Source organism: Enoplosus armatus, chromosome 12 (assembly GCF_043641665.1).
Source record: "Enoplosus armatus isolate fEnoArm2 chromosome 12, fEnoArm2.hap1, whole genome shotgun sequence".
In the NCBI taxonomy this organism is placed as follows: domain Eukaryota; kingdom Metazoa; phylum Chordata; class Actinopteri; order Centrarchiformes; family Enoplosidae; genus Enoplosus; species Enoplosus armatus.
Window position 1 is genome coordinate 40,661 of NC_092191.1, and position 14,457 is coordinate 55,117.

Below are 14,457 nucleotides of genomic sequence, written 5' to 3' on the forward strand. Positions count from 1 at the left end.
TACAGTGAATCTGAATATATTTCCCCCGGCAAATGTTTGTTTAGTGGCTCGTTCAGCAAGGTGAGGTACAGGACAAGACGTGTGTTCATGTTTGAAAGTTAGATAAGAAGGAGACTTTAGCAGGAAGCTAATGTGGGTTGTTGTTCAGAGTCTGTGGTTCTTGTGTTGTGTAGCAGGCTGCTGGTTGGCTTGGTGTGACTGTCTGCTGTGACTATGATACTGCTTTATGTAAGACTTGATTGGCTGTATCAAAATAAGGTCTCTATATATGTAGATGACCTGAGTGTATTCTGTCAAATTAAAGTACAGCTAGGGGGGTGTCTTAATGAATTATAAATTACACATTTCTCCGTTTTGGTTTCTCATTTTTTCTCAAAGGAGAACAAAAATCGAGTGATTTAGGTGTGCTGCTGCTCTTTATTCCACATTTACATGAAACCTGAAGTTAAGCACTGAACACATTTTGAGGTTCAATCAACCCAAACATCAAGAGACATCTGCAGCTTCTCTTTAGAAAACCAGGATGATCTCTTGCTCTTAGCAGAATGCTAACAGGGTGCAAACATGATGCTAACTTTATCAAAGATAGACATGTTCATTCACATTCTTTCCTCCTTCAGACAGATTCTCTCACATCAACTGAACCCCAAAAACATATAAGGACTGTGGTCCAGTACTGGTACTTCAAAATAAAATCATCATAAACAATCATTTAAGTTAAACTCCAAGTTAATGTCTGTTGTTTACATGTTTACATGTTTACATGTTTGGGGGTCAGGTCAAGCCAATTCTATTTATATAGCCAAATATCAGAAAGAACAATTTGCCTCAGGGGGCATTACAATCTGTACAGCATACAACACCCTCTATAAACTGGCAGTGTTCAGGTGTCTGTGTGCATGTATGGGTGGGTGGGTGCTGGGGGGGTGTATATGTGTCATATTTCACAGCTGTTTCTCACATTCCTCAGCTCTATGCCCCGCCCCTTTACAACACACACACACACACACACTGATGGCAGCGAGCTACCATGCAGGGAGCTGGTCTGACTATCGGGAGCAATTTGGACTTCAGTCGTCTCTGAAAGACACTTAGACTTCTGTACAGGAGGAGCTGAGGATTGAACCCTGTGATCGGTGATTAATCAAACGCTGTGATCAGTGGATCGAACCCTGTGATCGATGGACAATCCGCTCTACCTCCTGAGCCACAGCCGCACAAGTGTGTGTGTAGTCTGTTTGACTCACAGTCTGGCTTAGTTTCAGTCAGCTAACTGCTAGTTAACAGCTAACTGCTAAAAGTTTGTCTCTCTATACTTGGGGGGGGGGGGGGGGGGTGATAAGTCGGTTCAGAAAATTACAGTTTTCAGACACAGTAGAGCCATGAGAGAGTAAGGAGTGATTTCTGACATCACGTCTGTGTCTCCACATGCGGATCTCACTTCCCGCTCTGTATGCAAATAAACACAAACATCATTTCTGTTTGCAAAGACCAAATACGTTGTTGTTATTTTTAACCTGAATTTGATTAATTTACTGAATTTAGTTCCTGGGGGCCTCATTGAATACTGTACAAAAACAAGTGAAACAAGTTTAATATTTACTTTTTGATTTTAAATAAACATGATTATTATTTCTGTCAATCTAACATCATTCAGATCACTGAGACATCTGTTTAAATACTGCAGAAACCGGCTCTGACTACTTCCTGAAATACACTGAAACACACGCACACATCCATATACTGAGTCTTTGTTCTGCAGCTCAGAGTCCACAAACACGCGCGCGCAGTAACACACACATAGTAACGTTAACACTGTGGTGTCCAAGCTGTGGTTCGGGGACTTGCAGCGTCTCATCAGATTCTGAATATTTCACAGAAACAATACAAACTTTAGATGAGACTCTGCTGTTCTCAAACAGATACAGGTCTTTATCTTTGAGGGGGTCCAAGACTCTGACGAGTCTCCTTTAGGAGGAGCTGTTAGCTTTGTGGCCCTGCAGCCGCCGGAGGGGCGGTGCAGAGTCTTCTTGATAAATACAGCCGTGACACGTGTAAAGCCACCAGAAGTGCGTGGGACTCTGACCATCCAGCCGCTGCATGGACAGATGGCCATGTGCTCTTTAGGGCTGGGACTCACCTAAACTGCCGGTGAATCCGTCCATTTTCCGGGAGAAAAGCGGGAATCCGGGCCGGAGGCCTGCGAGAGGCTGAGCGCACACTGCGGGCCTCCGTACGGGTTTTTCCACCGCAGCGGGGGGAGGAAGAGTCGAGCCCAGTCGGGTCTGTCCCCGCCGCACAGCCCGCCCTGTCCGTCCGTCTGTGAGGCTGAAGATCCACCGCTTTCCTGCGGGCTGGGAGAAGAAGCCGCTCCCCGGAGGATCCGACAGCAGAGAGAGAGACGAGAGAAGCCGCGGAGCCGTAGACACGACGGACCGACGCTGCTGCGCGTTTCCGACTCCGCCTGCTCTGGCAACGCGCGCTTCCCCGGAGGAGGAGGGAGGGGGGTATAGAGAGGGAAAGAGAGGGGGGAGGACTGAGGAGACGGGGAGACTGAGGGAGAGGCAGGTCAGATTTCAGTATCTCAGACTAACAAACGTTCAGAGGCGGTTTCTCTGAGTTACTGAGCACCAGCGCCACCCGGCGGTCACTCACCGTCATCACACTAACAGCAGGAAGTGAAACATCAGTTTTTTTCTTCATTAATGTTTGAATCAAAGTTTTTGTCTCTGTCAATTTAATTGTTTAACTATAAAATGTAAATACTGTTTAACCTTCAGTTTATAAATCAACAAAAACATAGAATAAAACAATGAAACAACAAACTCAGACAAAACTTTATTTTGTTGAATATAGACATAAAAATTCACTTATAAAAAAAAAACCAGAATCCCTTTCATAATAAATCGTCTGTTTAAACTCAAACAGAAAATGAAATGAAATCATTAAAATCATTAAAAACAAGTTAAAGATACTATGTGGAGTTTTACATGTATTAATCGTTTTATTGCCGATGTGTGAATGGATTGCAACGTAACTTGTGATACCTTCCCCGACTTTCTTCGTGGCCTATAACGGCCTGTGGACTGATATCGATGTAAATGCCTGAGCCTCCACGTTCAGCTCACCTACACCTACACCGCAACAGTGCGACCCGTCCAGATTCCCGGCCAGCTTGACGTTTACAAATACAAATAGCTCAAACCTGAGCTAAGGTTAGCCAGCTAGCTGTAACTCAGCTACACGTCACAGATGTAGCGTTTGTTGCCAATGGTCCAAATAAAATATAGGAACATTACAGATCGTTAAATCAGTCTGATGTATGTCACGTCACTTTTTTGGCTGTGTGAGCAGCAGGATGCTGACTACAGTTAACGTCGGGGCCCACTTTGTCATTAAGAAAACTCCACATAGAACCTTTACAGCAGAACATTTAAACAATAATTCAGGTTTTTCTCTGGTTTCTTCTGATTGGCTCAAACATCCTGAAATCCTTATTCATACAAAACATTTCAACAAAAATGTATTCAAAGCTTGTTAACACGAATCCAGTGTCAATAAAGTTCTCTGTCTTCATGTTCAATCAACATGCGACCACAACTTGAACCTGGAATAGTCTGTGATGTTAATGTCTGTTTTTGAACTGATTTTAACTTCTGTTTGAATTCTGATGCTTTCTGAATTCTGTGGTTTCTAATTCTGGATGTGGTCTGTATGACCGTAACCTTGCATAGCCTGTCTGGCTCAAACCATTGTCGTCCTGGGACTTACGATAAAAAAAACTCTCTGGCTTGTTTGTTTTTCTTTAAACCAATCACAATCGTCTTGGGCGGAGCTAAGCCCAGGATGCAGCGATGGTGCAGTTACAAAATAGTGTGTGGGGAGAACTTGTTTTGGTGGAACATTTGCACGTGGGGAGGTGAGCCCTGGCATTAAAGTGGTTACATCCTCGCTAAAGAAAATGCAACATAAAATAGTAGACGACGTATGTAGACTGTGGTTTTACAACTTTTACTGTTAAAAAAGACAAACATAACTTGGGTTTAGGGTTAGGTTCAGTGTCCTGGAGGTGAAGCCTACCTATACTTGAGCTCTGGAGGAGCTCACTGGACCCGTTAAAACCACCGAGGATCCAAATCTTTGTCAAAACCTGCCATTTCCAGCTGCTACCTAGGAGGTTGTCGGTGTCGTCGTTTCACATAACGACAGGGACTTTGAAAACAGTAACAGGCAGTAGGATGACAGCTACAGTCTGAACTCTACTGAACCTTCATCAGTTATCCAATGAGAGCTCGACACATCGATAGTCCCGCCTCTAAAAGTTGCGTTTTACAGTTTGTTTCATTTTGACAATTCATTTATTGAAAGAAAATTAGTTGGCAACTATTTCAATAATTGATTGATCGTTTAAGGCTTTTATTTTTCAAGCAAATACAAACATTTTGATGTTTCCCATTTCCCATGGGAGAATTCACTTCTGTTCTTGGTCGTATTTGTGGCCGATTATATAAAAGACATCATCTTGTGCTGCAGGAGACCTAACCCAATTCTAAAAACCTGTTTTTCATTCAAAGGTTAATTTTATGTTTTAAATCACTGAAACAGATGATGATGATGATGATGGTGATGATGGAGGCACTGAACGGTAAACAGCCAATCAGGTCAAAGGTCACTGTTTCAATAAGTCTCTGGGCGGCATGGTGCGGCAGTGATTAGCACTGTTGCACAGGAGGTAGAGCAGGGTAGAGCGGGTTGCGGGCTGGCTCCCCCCGTCATGTCGAAGTGTCCTTGAGCAAGACACTGAACCCTAAGTTGCTCCCGATGGAGACCAGCACCTTGCATGGCAGCTTGGTCGCCATCAGTGTGTGAATGTAATTGTAAAGCGCTTTGGTAACCGAGAAGGTTGAAAAGCGCTATATTTGAGACCATTTACCATTTAAACATTCACAGAGGATTGAAACAGTAGAAATAGGCCTGAAGTCACAGTGAGAAACAGTTTGTGTTCATTCTTAAACTGCAGGAGAAGTGAAGGCAGTCTGGTGCTGAGCAGGCACACGTCTGTTAGATGATGAAGCCCTCAGTGACAAAACAACATAAACAATGACATAAAAAAATATAACAATTAAAACATCAGGAGAACGTCACGTTCTCACAGAGCCTCTAAGTCCAGAAAGATATATATTTTATCAGAAGATTATTAGATGCATCTTTCACACAGGAACAAAAAAATATCCTCCTTCAGGACTGTGGAGGCTCCACACATTCAACACAACGCCATATTTTCAGTTACCATAGCAACAAGATCATCAGAAGAAGACTGAACTGACATGAGGTGAAGGCAGATAAAGCAGAGTTAGAAGAAGAAGAAGAAGAAGGCACGTCTGACTGAAGAAACTTGGTCCAGTAACACCTGATAGAGGCTCCGCCCCCTGCTGGTGAAGACTCCGCCCCATGCAGGTGTAGCTTCAGTAGCTGAATTTGACCTTCTCGATGTCAGAGATCAAAGTTCTGGCCAGGTAGATCCCCACCATCTGATCACAGGTAAACAGACATATCAGGTACGTAACTCTGCCCCTCTGCTGAGTCAACAGAAGCTGTGAACAGTAGAAACCAGTAGAGACAAGTAACAGTACGTACACATGCAGTACTGTCAATATACACAGAACTGTGCAGTACCAGTACTGTGACAGAGTATTGTACCTGCAGCAGAGAGATGACGATGAAGACGATGGCCACAGTGTACAGATTTCCAGGCAACCAGTCCTCCAACGCAGCAATGCAACCTTTAATGTAGATATGCTCACTCCACTCACTCTGCACAGGAACATTGAAGAACGTTAAAGAACATGTTCCCGATATAACGTTATCGGGTTAATGATAATGATTTGCTTTGTTCAGTGGCTGATAGAACATGTTGCTGTAAGAACATTAAAGAACATGTTGCTGTAAGAACATTAAAGAACATGTTGCTGGTAGAACGTTAAATAACATGTTTCTGGTAGAACGTTAAAGAACATGTTGCTGGTAGAACGTTAAACATCATGTTGCTGGTAGAACATTAAAGAACATGTTGCTGTTAGAACATTAAAGAACATGTTGCTGGTAGAACGTTAAAGAACACGTTGCTGGTAGAATGTTAAAGAACACGTTGCTGGTAGAATGTTAAAGAACATGTTGCTGGTGGAACGTTAAAGAACATGTTGCTAGTAGAACGTTAAAGAACATGTTGCCGGTAGAATGTTAAAAAACATGTTCCCAGTAGAATGTTAAAAGAACATGTTGCTGGATGAACAATAAAGAACATGTTGCTGGTAGAACATTAAAGAACATGTTCCCAATAGGACGTTAAAGATCATGTTGCTGGTAGAAACTTTTACACTGATGAATCTAAACTTCCTGGCTGTACCTGTAGAGACACACCTACACCAACATGCTGACCCACACCTGACCCAACAGGAAGTTAGATTTAAAAAACAGGAAGTGACCTCACCTTTGGTCTGTTTCTCACATCATAGCCACACTGAGTGTTAGGCACCGTGTCCTGAAACACAAACAAACTGTTATCAGCTTCAGACTTTTTATATTGTCATGTAACCAGGGTGACTAATTATGTGTATTGATCAGTACTGATCAGATAAACTCACAATCTGATCTGATTCTGATTCTGATACTGATCAGATAAACTCACAGCAGGATCAGTGATGCAGCAGGAGAAAGGAACTCCACACTTCTCTCTGCTGCGATGAGTCCCGTTACAGCTGAAATAAAGATTCAGATTCCAGTCATCCGGTTCCTGAGCTCCACAGCAATGGTTCTGTTAAAAGAACAAGATACTTAGCAGGAAATAAGGAAACTAGATACGGTGCTCAACATGACCAATATCCTATAGGTTCCTGAATCATGACTTTCTATTTGAAACACAACCAAACACAGACAGTGACGAGTTACCATCCTCTGCAGAGAGTCGATGAGGTTCTGCAGGTCGATGTCGTCTCTGTACGCTTTGATGTTTGCCAGGAAGAAGTCGTTAATCCAATCTCTGACCTGACTCTGAAAAACCACTGCCAGCACCGCCACCGTCAGCTCCAGGACGAAGATGAAGCCGATCACGCTGGAAAACTGACCGCAAAAACACAAGGACTGGTTCAACGTACAAGAAAACATACAGCAAGATGTTTTTAAACATCAAAACATAGCAGACAGACTTTAGCAGACGGACGTTTTTAAACTTACAGATGTTTTTAATGGACATAAGTTTTTTAACGTACAAACTTTAGCAGACAGATGTTTTCTCTCAGAGCTCCCACACAGCCGGTGAAGCCCAGGATGAAAGTGACTCCGCCCACCACCAGGACCAACCAGACTGGGTCAAAACCATGCAACCGGGTCACCTGGGTCAGATCCAACAGGACTCCCTGCAAATCACAACAAACCAGTTCAGGAAAGGTGAACCAGTAAACAGTCAGTCAAGTACCAGAGGTCTAACCTTCAGATATTAATATGATGTGATGATAAATGTCATATCTTATTTGATATAACGTGTGTAAAAATACTCAAACTAACTTTAACTAACTAACTCATTTAACTCTTATTCAAAATGAAACAAGAGATAAATACTGTTGTATTATTACTGAATGAGTATATTCATTCACCTTTTCACTCCACGCCCAGAAACCAACCGAAATGAAGGCAGCACCAGCTAGCTGCAACACAAAGACACACACCAGCAATTAGTCAGATCGAAAAACAGACACAGAGCTGCGTTACTTTCTCACCTGAAAAAATATAAAAACTTATTAAAGTCGTATAATAACAGCCACAGGATGAAAATTATAACCATTGAGCATCTGACTGAAAATCTGCTCCATCACTGCTGGTTGATGTGAAATGCATGCTGGGATACTTGGGGATAAAGTCAGTTGCTAAAGTTTCCAGATAAACCAGAAGGAGCGAGACCTCTTCAGGTAATTCACACTGAACTGGTCTAGATGTGACTCTGAATGAGAACAGAACTGTGAGTAATGACGCTTCACAAGAACACAAGTACAGAAGAGAACACAGATTGAGAAAGATTTCACATTTCCTGCTCCGTCAACCACACAGGATGCCACTGACATCACTTCCTGTTAACTGACTAGCAGACAGGAAACAGCTTTCAAAGAAAACATCTCAGTCAGTTTAACATGTGAACATGTGATCAGGTAATCAGGTATGTGTGTCAGCAGGTAACTCACCCAAAAGATGATGTTGTAACTGAACATCAGGTATTTGTAGCAGCAGCTGACCTCAGCGTTCTCATATCGATAGTAGTACATCTGTCACAACACACTGGAGTTATATACTTAACATATATACTCTACATATATTGTTTTAATATACAGTATATATTCATTGTATATACTGACACATGCGGTAACCCTGGGGGTGTAACAATACATGCATGCATCCCGAACTGCTTGGTACAGGAAGAAGTCTATTTCTGTTGACTATTCACACAAGCAGAACAAAAAGTTGTAGAGTGCAAGTTTTACGCAGAAGGTTTTGGCAGTTTTGGTTGTTGGCTATCAGCTGTAGGATGCTGGTCGGCTTAACCTCAGAAACAGCTGTAAAACATGATATATATTTAGATTGCTTATCTCCCATCAACCCTCACCTTCACCAAATAACGAAACAAACAGACTGAAAATCTGGACCTACTTCACCTGCCGTATTCTACCTCATTATTCTTTAAACAGTGCAATACATACATATATATATATATACACACATTGTTATTGTAATATTTTTATTTTTCACTTTTTTCGCTTAAATATTGTAAATGTGTATATTTCTTATTTTTTTATATCTTATTTTTGTACATACTTTTATTTCTAAATTTATGCTACTTTCTACTCTTGAATGGGAGCACCCGTACTATATAATTTCCCCCCGGGGATCAATAAAGTATTTCTGATTCTGATTTCTGATAACCAAAACTATTTCTTCATCTAAGCCATCAACTTGTCTCTTAGACCCCATCCCAACTTGGCTGCTAAAGGTTAGGGTTAGTTTTACCTTTAGTCAGCATTTCTTAACTAGATATGATCAAGCTGTCTTTATTAACAGAGGTTTTAGCCAACTATAGACCTATATCTAACCCTCCAAGATTCTTGAGAAGTCAGTCACCAACCAGCTGTGTGACTTTCTACATGACAATAATTTACCTGAGGACTTTCAGTCAGGTTTCAGAGCTCATCATAGCACAGAGACAGCACTGGTGAAAGTTACAAATGACCTTCTAATAATCAGACAAAGGACTCGTCTCTGTACTTGTCTTGTTAGATCTTTGTGCTGCATTCAACACCATTGACCATCATATCTTCTTACAGAGACTGGATCATTTGTTGAGCCCTGAACCACCCATTACTTAGTTAGTTAGTTCTCTCTCTGTGTGCAGTTGATCAGATATTATCAACAGGTCAGAGTCTTACAATGGAGCATTATTGACATTTGTGTTATTTATTTGTGTTTATTTTTCTTATTGACAATAGGACAGTATTTAAGTGCCTTAACTGTTACAATAAGAATTATGGCCAATTAATTTTTATATTTTTTATCTTCTAAATGTTTCTGTTTTCCCTGCTGTACCAAAAACATAACAAAACGTGAATTTAGTGTATCGTTACATCCCTGTTTAGTCCCATCATTCATTATGTATAGTCAGTATATTAACATGTAATAAACAGTTTATAACAGACTAGAATGTCGTGTTTATTAAACTGTAATTAAACAGTATTTGTAAACAATGCCCCACATAGACAGTTCTGGAGACTTCAGGGGAGTTTTAACAGTTTATTAACTTTATTTAACTTATCTTAACTTATTAACACTAATCTTCTCTGTCATGAACAATACAGTGTGTGATTAAACACAACTCAAGTTCGACATACCCAGGATATCTTCTCTTATCTGGCTTCACTAACTCAAACAGCCGCGATCCCACTAAGCGGTCACACGACAGTGGTTATCAACTCGGTAAATCAACCCAATGTTTACCAATCTAGCCACATAAAAGGGGCGGGGTTTGCAGCATCTGACTATCACAAACATGGACACGTCTACTGGCAGCAGAGTGGCATATTTTACAACTGAAGAGTAAACCTTAATATTAGACAGCTAAACACATCATCCAGGCTAAAAAGTTACCTTGCTAATCTATTAGCAGGTTAACAAAACACTGACTGTTAGCAGGTTAATACAACATTGACTGTTAGCAGGTTAACAAAACACTGACCATTAGCAGGTTAACAAAACACTGACTATTAGCAGGTTAATACAACACTGACTGTTAGCAGGTTAATACAACACTGACTGTTAGCAGGTTAACAAAACACTGACTGTTAGCAGGTTAATACAACATAGACTGTTAGCAGATTAACAAAACACTGACTGTTAGCAGGTTAATACAACACTGACTATTAGCAGGTTAATACAACACTGACTGTTAGCAGGTTAACAAAACACTGACTGTTAGCAGGTTAATACAACATTGACTGTTAGCAGGTTAATACAACATTGACTGTCAGCAGGTTAACAAAACACTGACTGTTAGCAGGTTAATACAACATTGACTGTTAGCAGGTTAACAAAACACTGACTGTTAGCAGTCAGCTTCCTCCTATACACAGTCGAACACTAACAAACTGATGTTCAGCTTCAGTTAAACAGTAATTCACCAGGTTAGAGTCAGGAGTTTCATGTCTGATGTTTAAGGTTAGCTTAGCTGAAGCTAATCTGTCTGTAACTCCGGATGTAACGTTAGTCAGTTTTTAGCAGCTTTTCGTTTTTTTATCTGTAAATTACCGACAACGTCACCAACCCTCCGGTCAGTTTGTACGGTAACCCTACCGAATAACTACCTTAAATGTGCCGTTAGAAACCCTTAATGATGAGCTGTGAATTCAGAAAGAGTTTCTATTTGTTCAGAGCTAACAGGAAACGGCTAATGCTAACGCAAACTGTAAACTGTGTAAAGTGTGAGTATAACCGGAGAAGTGAACTGTAGCAGAATAACAGCGTAACATAGTCAGTCTTACCTCAGATTCGTCTTTATAAACACAGTCAGGTTCCTCCGAAACTTTAATCAAAGAAATACAAACACACCCTTCTGATAACGGATTCTTCTTCTGCTGCTGTTTCCGCTAGTAACAAAAACACAGCTTCTTCTTCCTTGGTTTTTAATTTTGGAGACGGACCAGTTTACATCTTACTGCGACCTACTGGAGAACAGAGGAGCTGCAGACAGAAAACTAAACTGTCAAAACCTGTTGTCTTTTACATAGTTAAATAAAAGTCTGTGTACTCTCTATGATGCCTGCACATGCAGACATCATAATATAATATAATATAATGTAAGCTATTTTATTAAGTTGCATTCTGGGGATCAGTTAAACAGTGTATATGTTTGGGGCTTTTATTATGAAAGGTAAGAACGGAATATGTGGATCTGTTATGAGCTGCTTTTGTCAGTGTTGGGGGCAGTAAAGTTTGCCATCTTGGCCCGTACATGTTGTTATTTTATAATATTCATAAGTATGGGCATTATAGAGAACTTATTGTTATTATTTTCTGTCTTGGACTTTGCCAACGCAGCTGACCAAGGCTGCTTTTACATTGTGGGATAATCTGCCAGTGGCCGTTCAGGCATTCATGAAGGTGGTTTGTACAGAGCCATGGACAACCATGGACAGACAGACTTACTGAAAACATGAGGGAAATTAGTTGTTCACCTGACTGTGGCTGGCGAGAACGGGGAGCAGAGGAGAACAGGATTACCGGGTGCCCAATGATGACCGGGCCTGCTCTAACAATTGGCAGAGCCCTTGACCTGCTCCGGGGTCCCTTCAGGAATGTGTTTTCTCTCCCCAAGAGAGAGGACCCAGCAAATCAGTCAGGAAAAGAGATGTAGCTGATGCTGCGGCCCAAACACCAGCTACCGCACCTACGGGCCCATTGGAGGGAGAAACCTTTATCCACTCAGCAAGTAATGCACTGATGCATGACACGACAGAACGACAGCGTGCCTCATATGTAAGGGGAAGCATTGAAGGGACTGAAATCAACATATTAGTGGATTCAGGATCCACAGAGTCATTTATCATTTCCGCATGTCTGTTCCAGCAAGTGGCCCCTAAATGCTGTGAATGGCCAGATGCTTGACACATTAGGCATTAGCATGTTTTCTATGTACTTAGGGGCTCTACACAAGCACTACTGCTGGGCCTGGACTTTCTTGTATCTAACCATGCCCTCTTGGATTTCGCCTGCAATTATGGGACAATAGTATTTTAGTGGCAAACACTTCATTCCTGAGTGTTGTAATGTTTCCATCGCAACTGCCATGACACTAAACAAACCGTAAGAAGTGTCATCTGGTTAGAGGTCATGTATTATTCCTGTGGCATGTTGCGTACAGCCGGACCCCCGAAACACAGACAAGGTCAGAATCTGGCCTACACCACAGACTCCAACCAAACTGAGAGCGTTTGCGGGCCTATGCTCTTACTATAGACATTTTGTTAAGGACTTTGCCCAGCGTGCAACTCTGAAAGGGGTGCTCTCATCTGCCCCGGGCTGCCACCATGCCTGATTTCAATGCCCCCTTTCGTGTATATGGATGCCTCCATGGAAGCAGTGGGGGCTGTGTTGGCTCAAGACAGGGAAGGGCTAGAGACAGTGGTGGTGTATGCTAGTCAGTCACTTACTCCCACCAAAAGCACTAGTCCACATTTGACAGAGAGCTGTGGGCTATATTGTCAGCTGCATTTACCATCATAACTGATCATAAGCCTCTATTGGGCCTCTGCAGCAAGTCTATTGACAAGGATCCCACAGGAAGAAGAGCAAGATGGATATTGGAATGGGATACTTTTAACTGGATCATACAGCACAAGGATGGACAATGGTATACTGAACCCGGTATGGTAAATGACGCCCAATGGGAAGTGACCACCCAGGTGAATGCCACAGGCTTGGACACGGAGTCAAGTGTTCCAACACCCTGTCAGCCCCTCGCTGTGAACCCCCCTCGGACCTCACCCCAGAGGGACAGCATGTGGAAATGGACAGTGAGACAGATGAATTGTCTTTCATACATGCACTTTAATATGACGGGACTGGAATGGAAGACCTGCAACAGGCTGCTGCAGATATTGGTAGAGTGCTGGATTGGATTGAGAGGAGTGGATCTCGACAACCTTGGGGGCATATGAGAAGTAGCTCCAGGTGGTGTCAGGTGTAAATTATGGACTGAATATCCTCGTTTTTCTGTTGTGAATGGATTTCTCTGCCAGACAGTGAATTCCTCCCTCAATGGGGATGCTCAGTGTCGGTCTTGAGTAACATGTAATGGAGTATTTTTACACTGCGATATTAGTACTTCTCTCAGCACTGATTTTTACTTTGTGTGTACAAGTTATTATCTCATGTGATTTAATGTAGCTGGTTGAGGTGGAGCCTGCACACCTGTTGTCCACCAGCATACCTGTAGTGTGTAGACAACACCTATAGTTCACCTGTAGTCCACTTGAACACTTGTAGTCCACCTGCACACCTGTAGTCCTCCAGCACACCTGTAGTTTGTAGACAACACCTGTAGTTCACCTGTAGTCCACTTGTACACTTGTAGTCCACTTGCAGACCACCTACACACCTGCAGTCCACCTGCAGTCCACCTGCAGTCCACCTGCACACTTATAGTCCACCTGCACACCTATAGTCCACCATCACACCTGTAGTCCATCAGAACACCTGTAGTCCACCTGCACACCTGTAGTCCACCAGCACACCTGTAGTCCACTTGTACACTTGTAGTCCACTTGCAGACCACCTACACACCTGCAGTCCACCTGCAGTCCACCTGCACACTTATAGTCCACCTGCACACCTATAGTCCACCATCACACCTGTAGTCCATCAGAACACCTGTAGTCCACTTGCACATACGTAGACCACCAACACACCTGGAGTTCACCCACACAGTTATTTCAGGTCTTTGTCTCTGCATTGTCTGTATTTATGGTTATTGTTGAGTATTTGATTATTGTATTAATCAGGTCATTAATTAATCAGTTACATTATGTCTGTCAGTGTTTAAGTTATGTAATAATCAACCAGCTGACTGATGACCTCACTGTCACAGTCATTCGTTATGTTAATGAGCTGATTCATTAACTACTAATATTTATGATCAGCGTTCACACATGATTGTGATCAACTCTGACAATCAGAATCAGAAATACTTAATTGAAATTACACACAACAAGTTACAAGTTACAGGTGCTCCCATTCAAGAATAGAAAAAGTAGCATAGAGTTAGAAATGAGAAGTATGTAAAAATATAAGATATAAAAAATAAAAATGTATGCATTTGCAGTATTTAAGTGAAAAATAAAAAAATATATATAATATCAGTGTACA

General features: G+C 41.9%; 2 protein-coding genes across 3 annotated transcripts in view; both read right to left on the reverse strand.

The window, feature by feature from the left end:
• LOC139293882 (echinoderm microtubule-associated protein-like 4) overlaps positions 1–2,448 on the reverse strand; it is a 30,916-nt gene extending 28,468 nt beyond the window's left edge. For both annotated transcript variants that reach the window (XM_070915535.1, XM_070915534.1), the window contains exon 1: positions 2,141–2,448. In XM_070915535.1, the coding sequence (XP_070771636.1) occupies positions 2,141–2,165 (25 nt within the window). In that variant the 5' untranslated portion in view covers positions 2,166–2,448. The remainder of the gene's footprint in view (positions 1–2,140) is intronic.
• Positions 2,449–4,399: 1,951 nt separating this feature from the next.
• tspan14 (tetraspanin 14) lies at positions 4,400–11,168 on the reverse strand. Its single transcript, XM_070915589.1, has 9 exons — positions 11,076–11,168; positions 8,235–8,315; positions 7,653–7,703; positions 7,269–7,415; positions 6,949–7,119; positions 6,689–6,814; positions 6,491–6,541; positions 5,701–5,814; positions 4,400–5,531 (listed from the first exon to the last, which is right to left on the reverse strand). The coding sequence occupies exons 2-9, from the start codon at positions 8,313–8,315 to the stop codon at positions 5,466–5,468; spliced, it is 807 nt and encodes a 268-aa protein (XP_070771690.1). The 5' UTR covers positions 11,076–11,168; the 3' UTR covers positions 4,400–5,465.
• Between the last annotated feature and the right edge of the window lie 3,289 nt (positions 11,169–14,457).

Excerpts from the sequence above, each read along its gene's own strand:
- tspan14 (XM_070915589.1), bottom strand. The coding sequence starts at position 8,315 with ATGTACTACTATCGATATGAGAACGCTGAGGTCAGCTGCTGCTACAAA. Across the intron at positions 7,704-8,234 it reads GTTACAACATCATCTTTTGG|CTAGCTGGTGCTGCCTTCAT; the intron begins GTGAGTTACCTG and ends TTTGTGTTGCAG. Across the intron at positions 7,120-7,268 it reads ACATCTGTCTGCTAAAGTTT|TTTTCCAGCGTGATCGGCTT; the intron begins GTACGTTAAAAA and ends TTTTGCGGTCAG.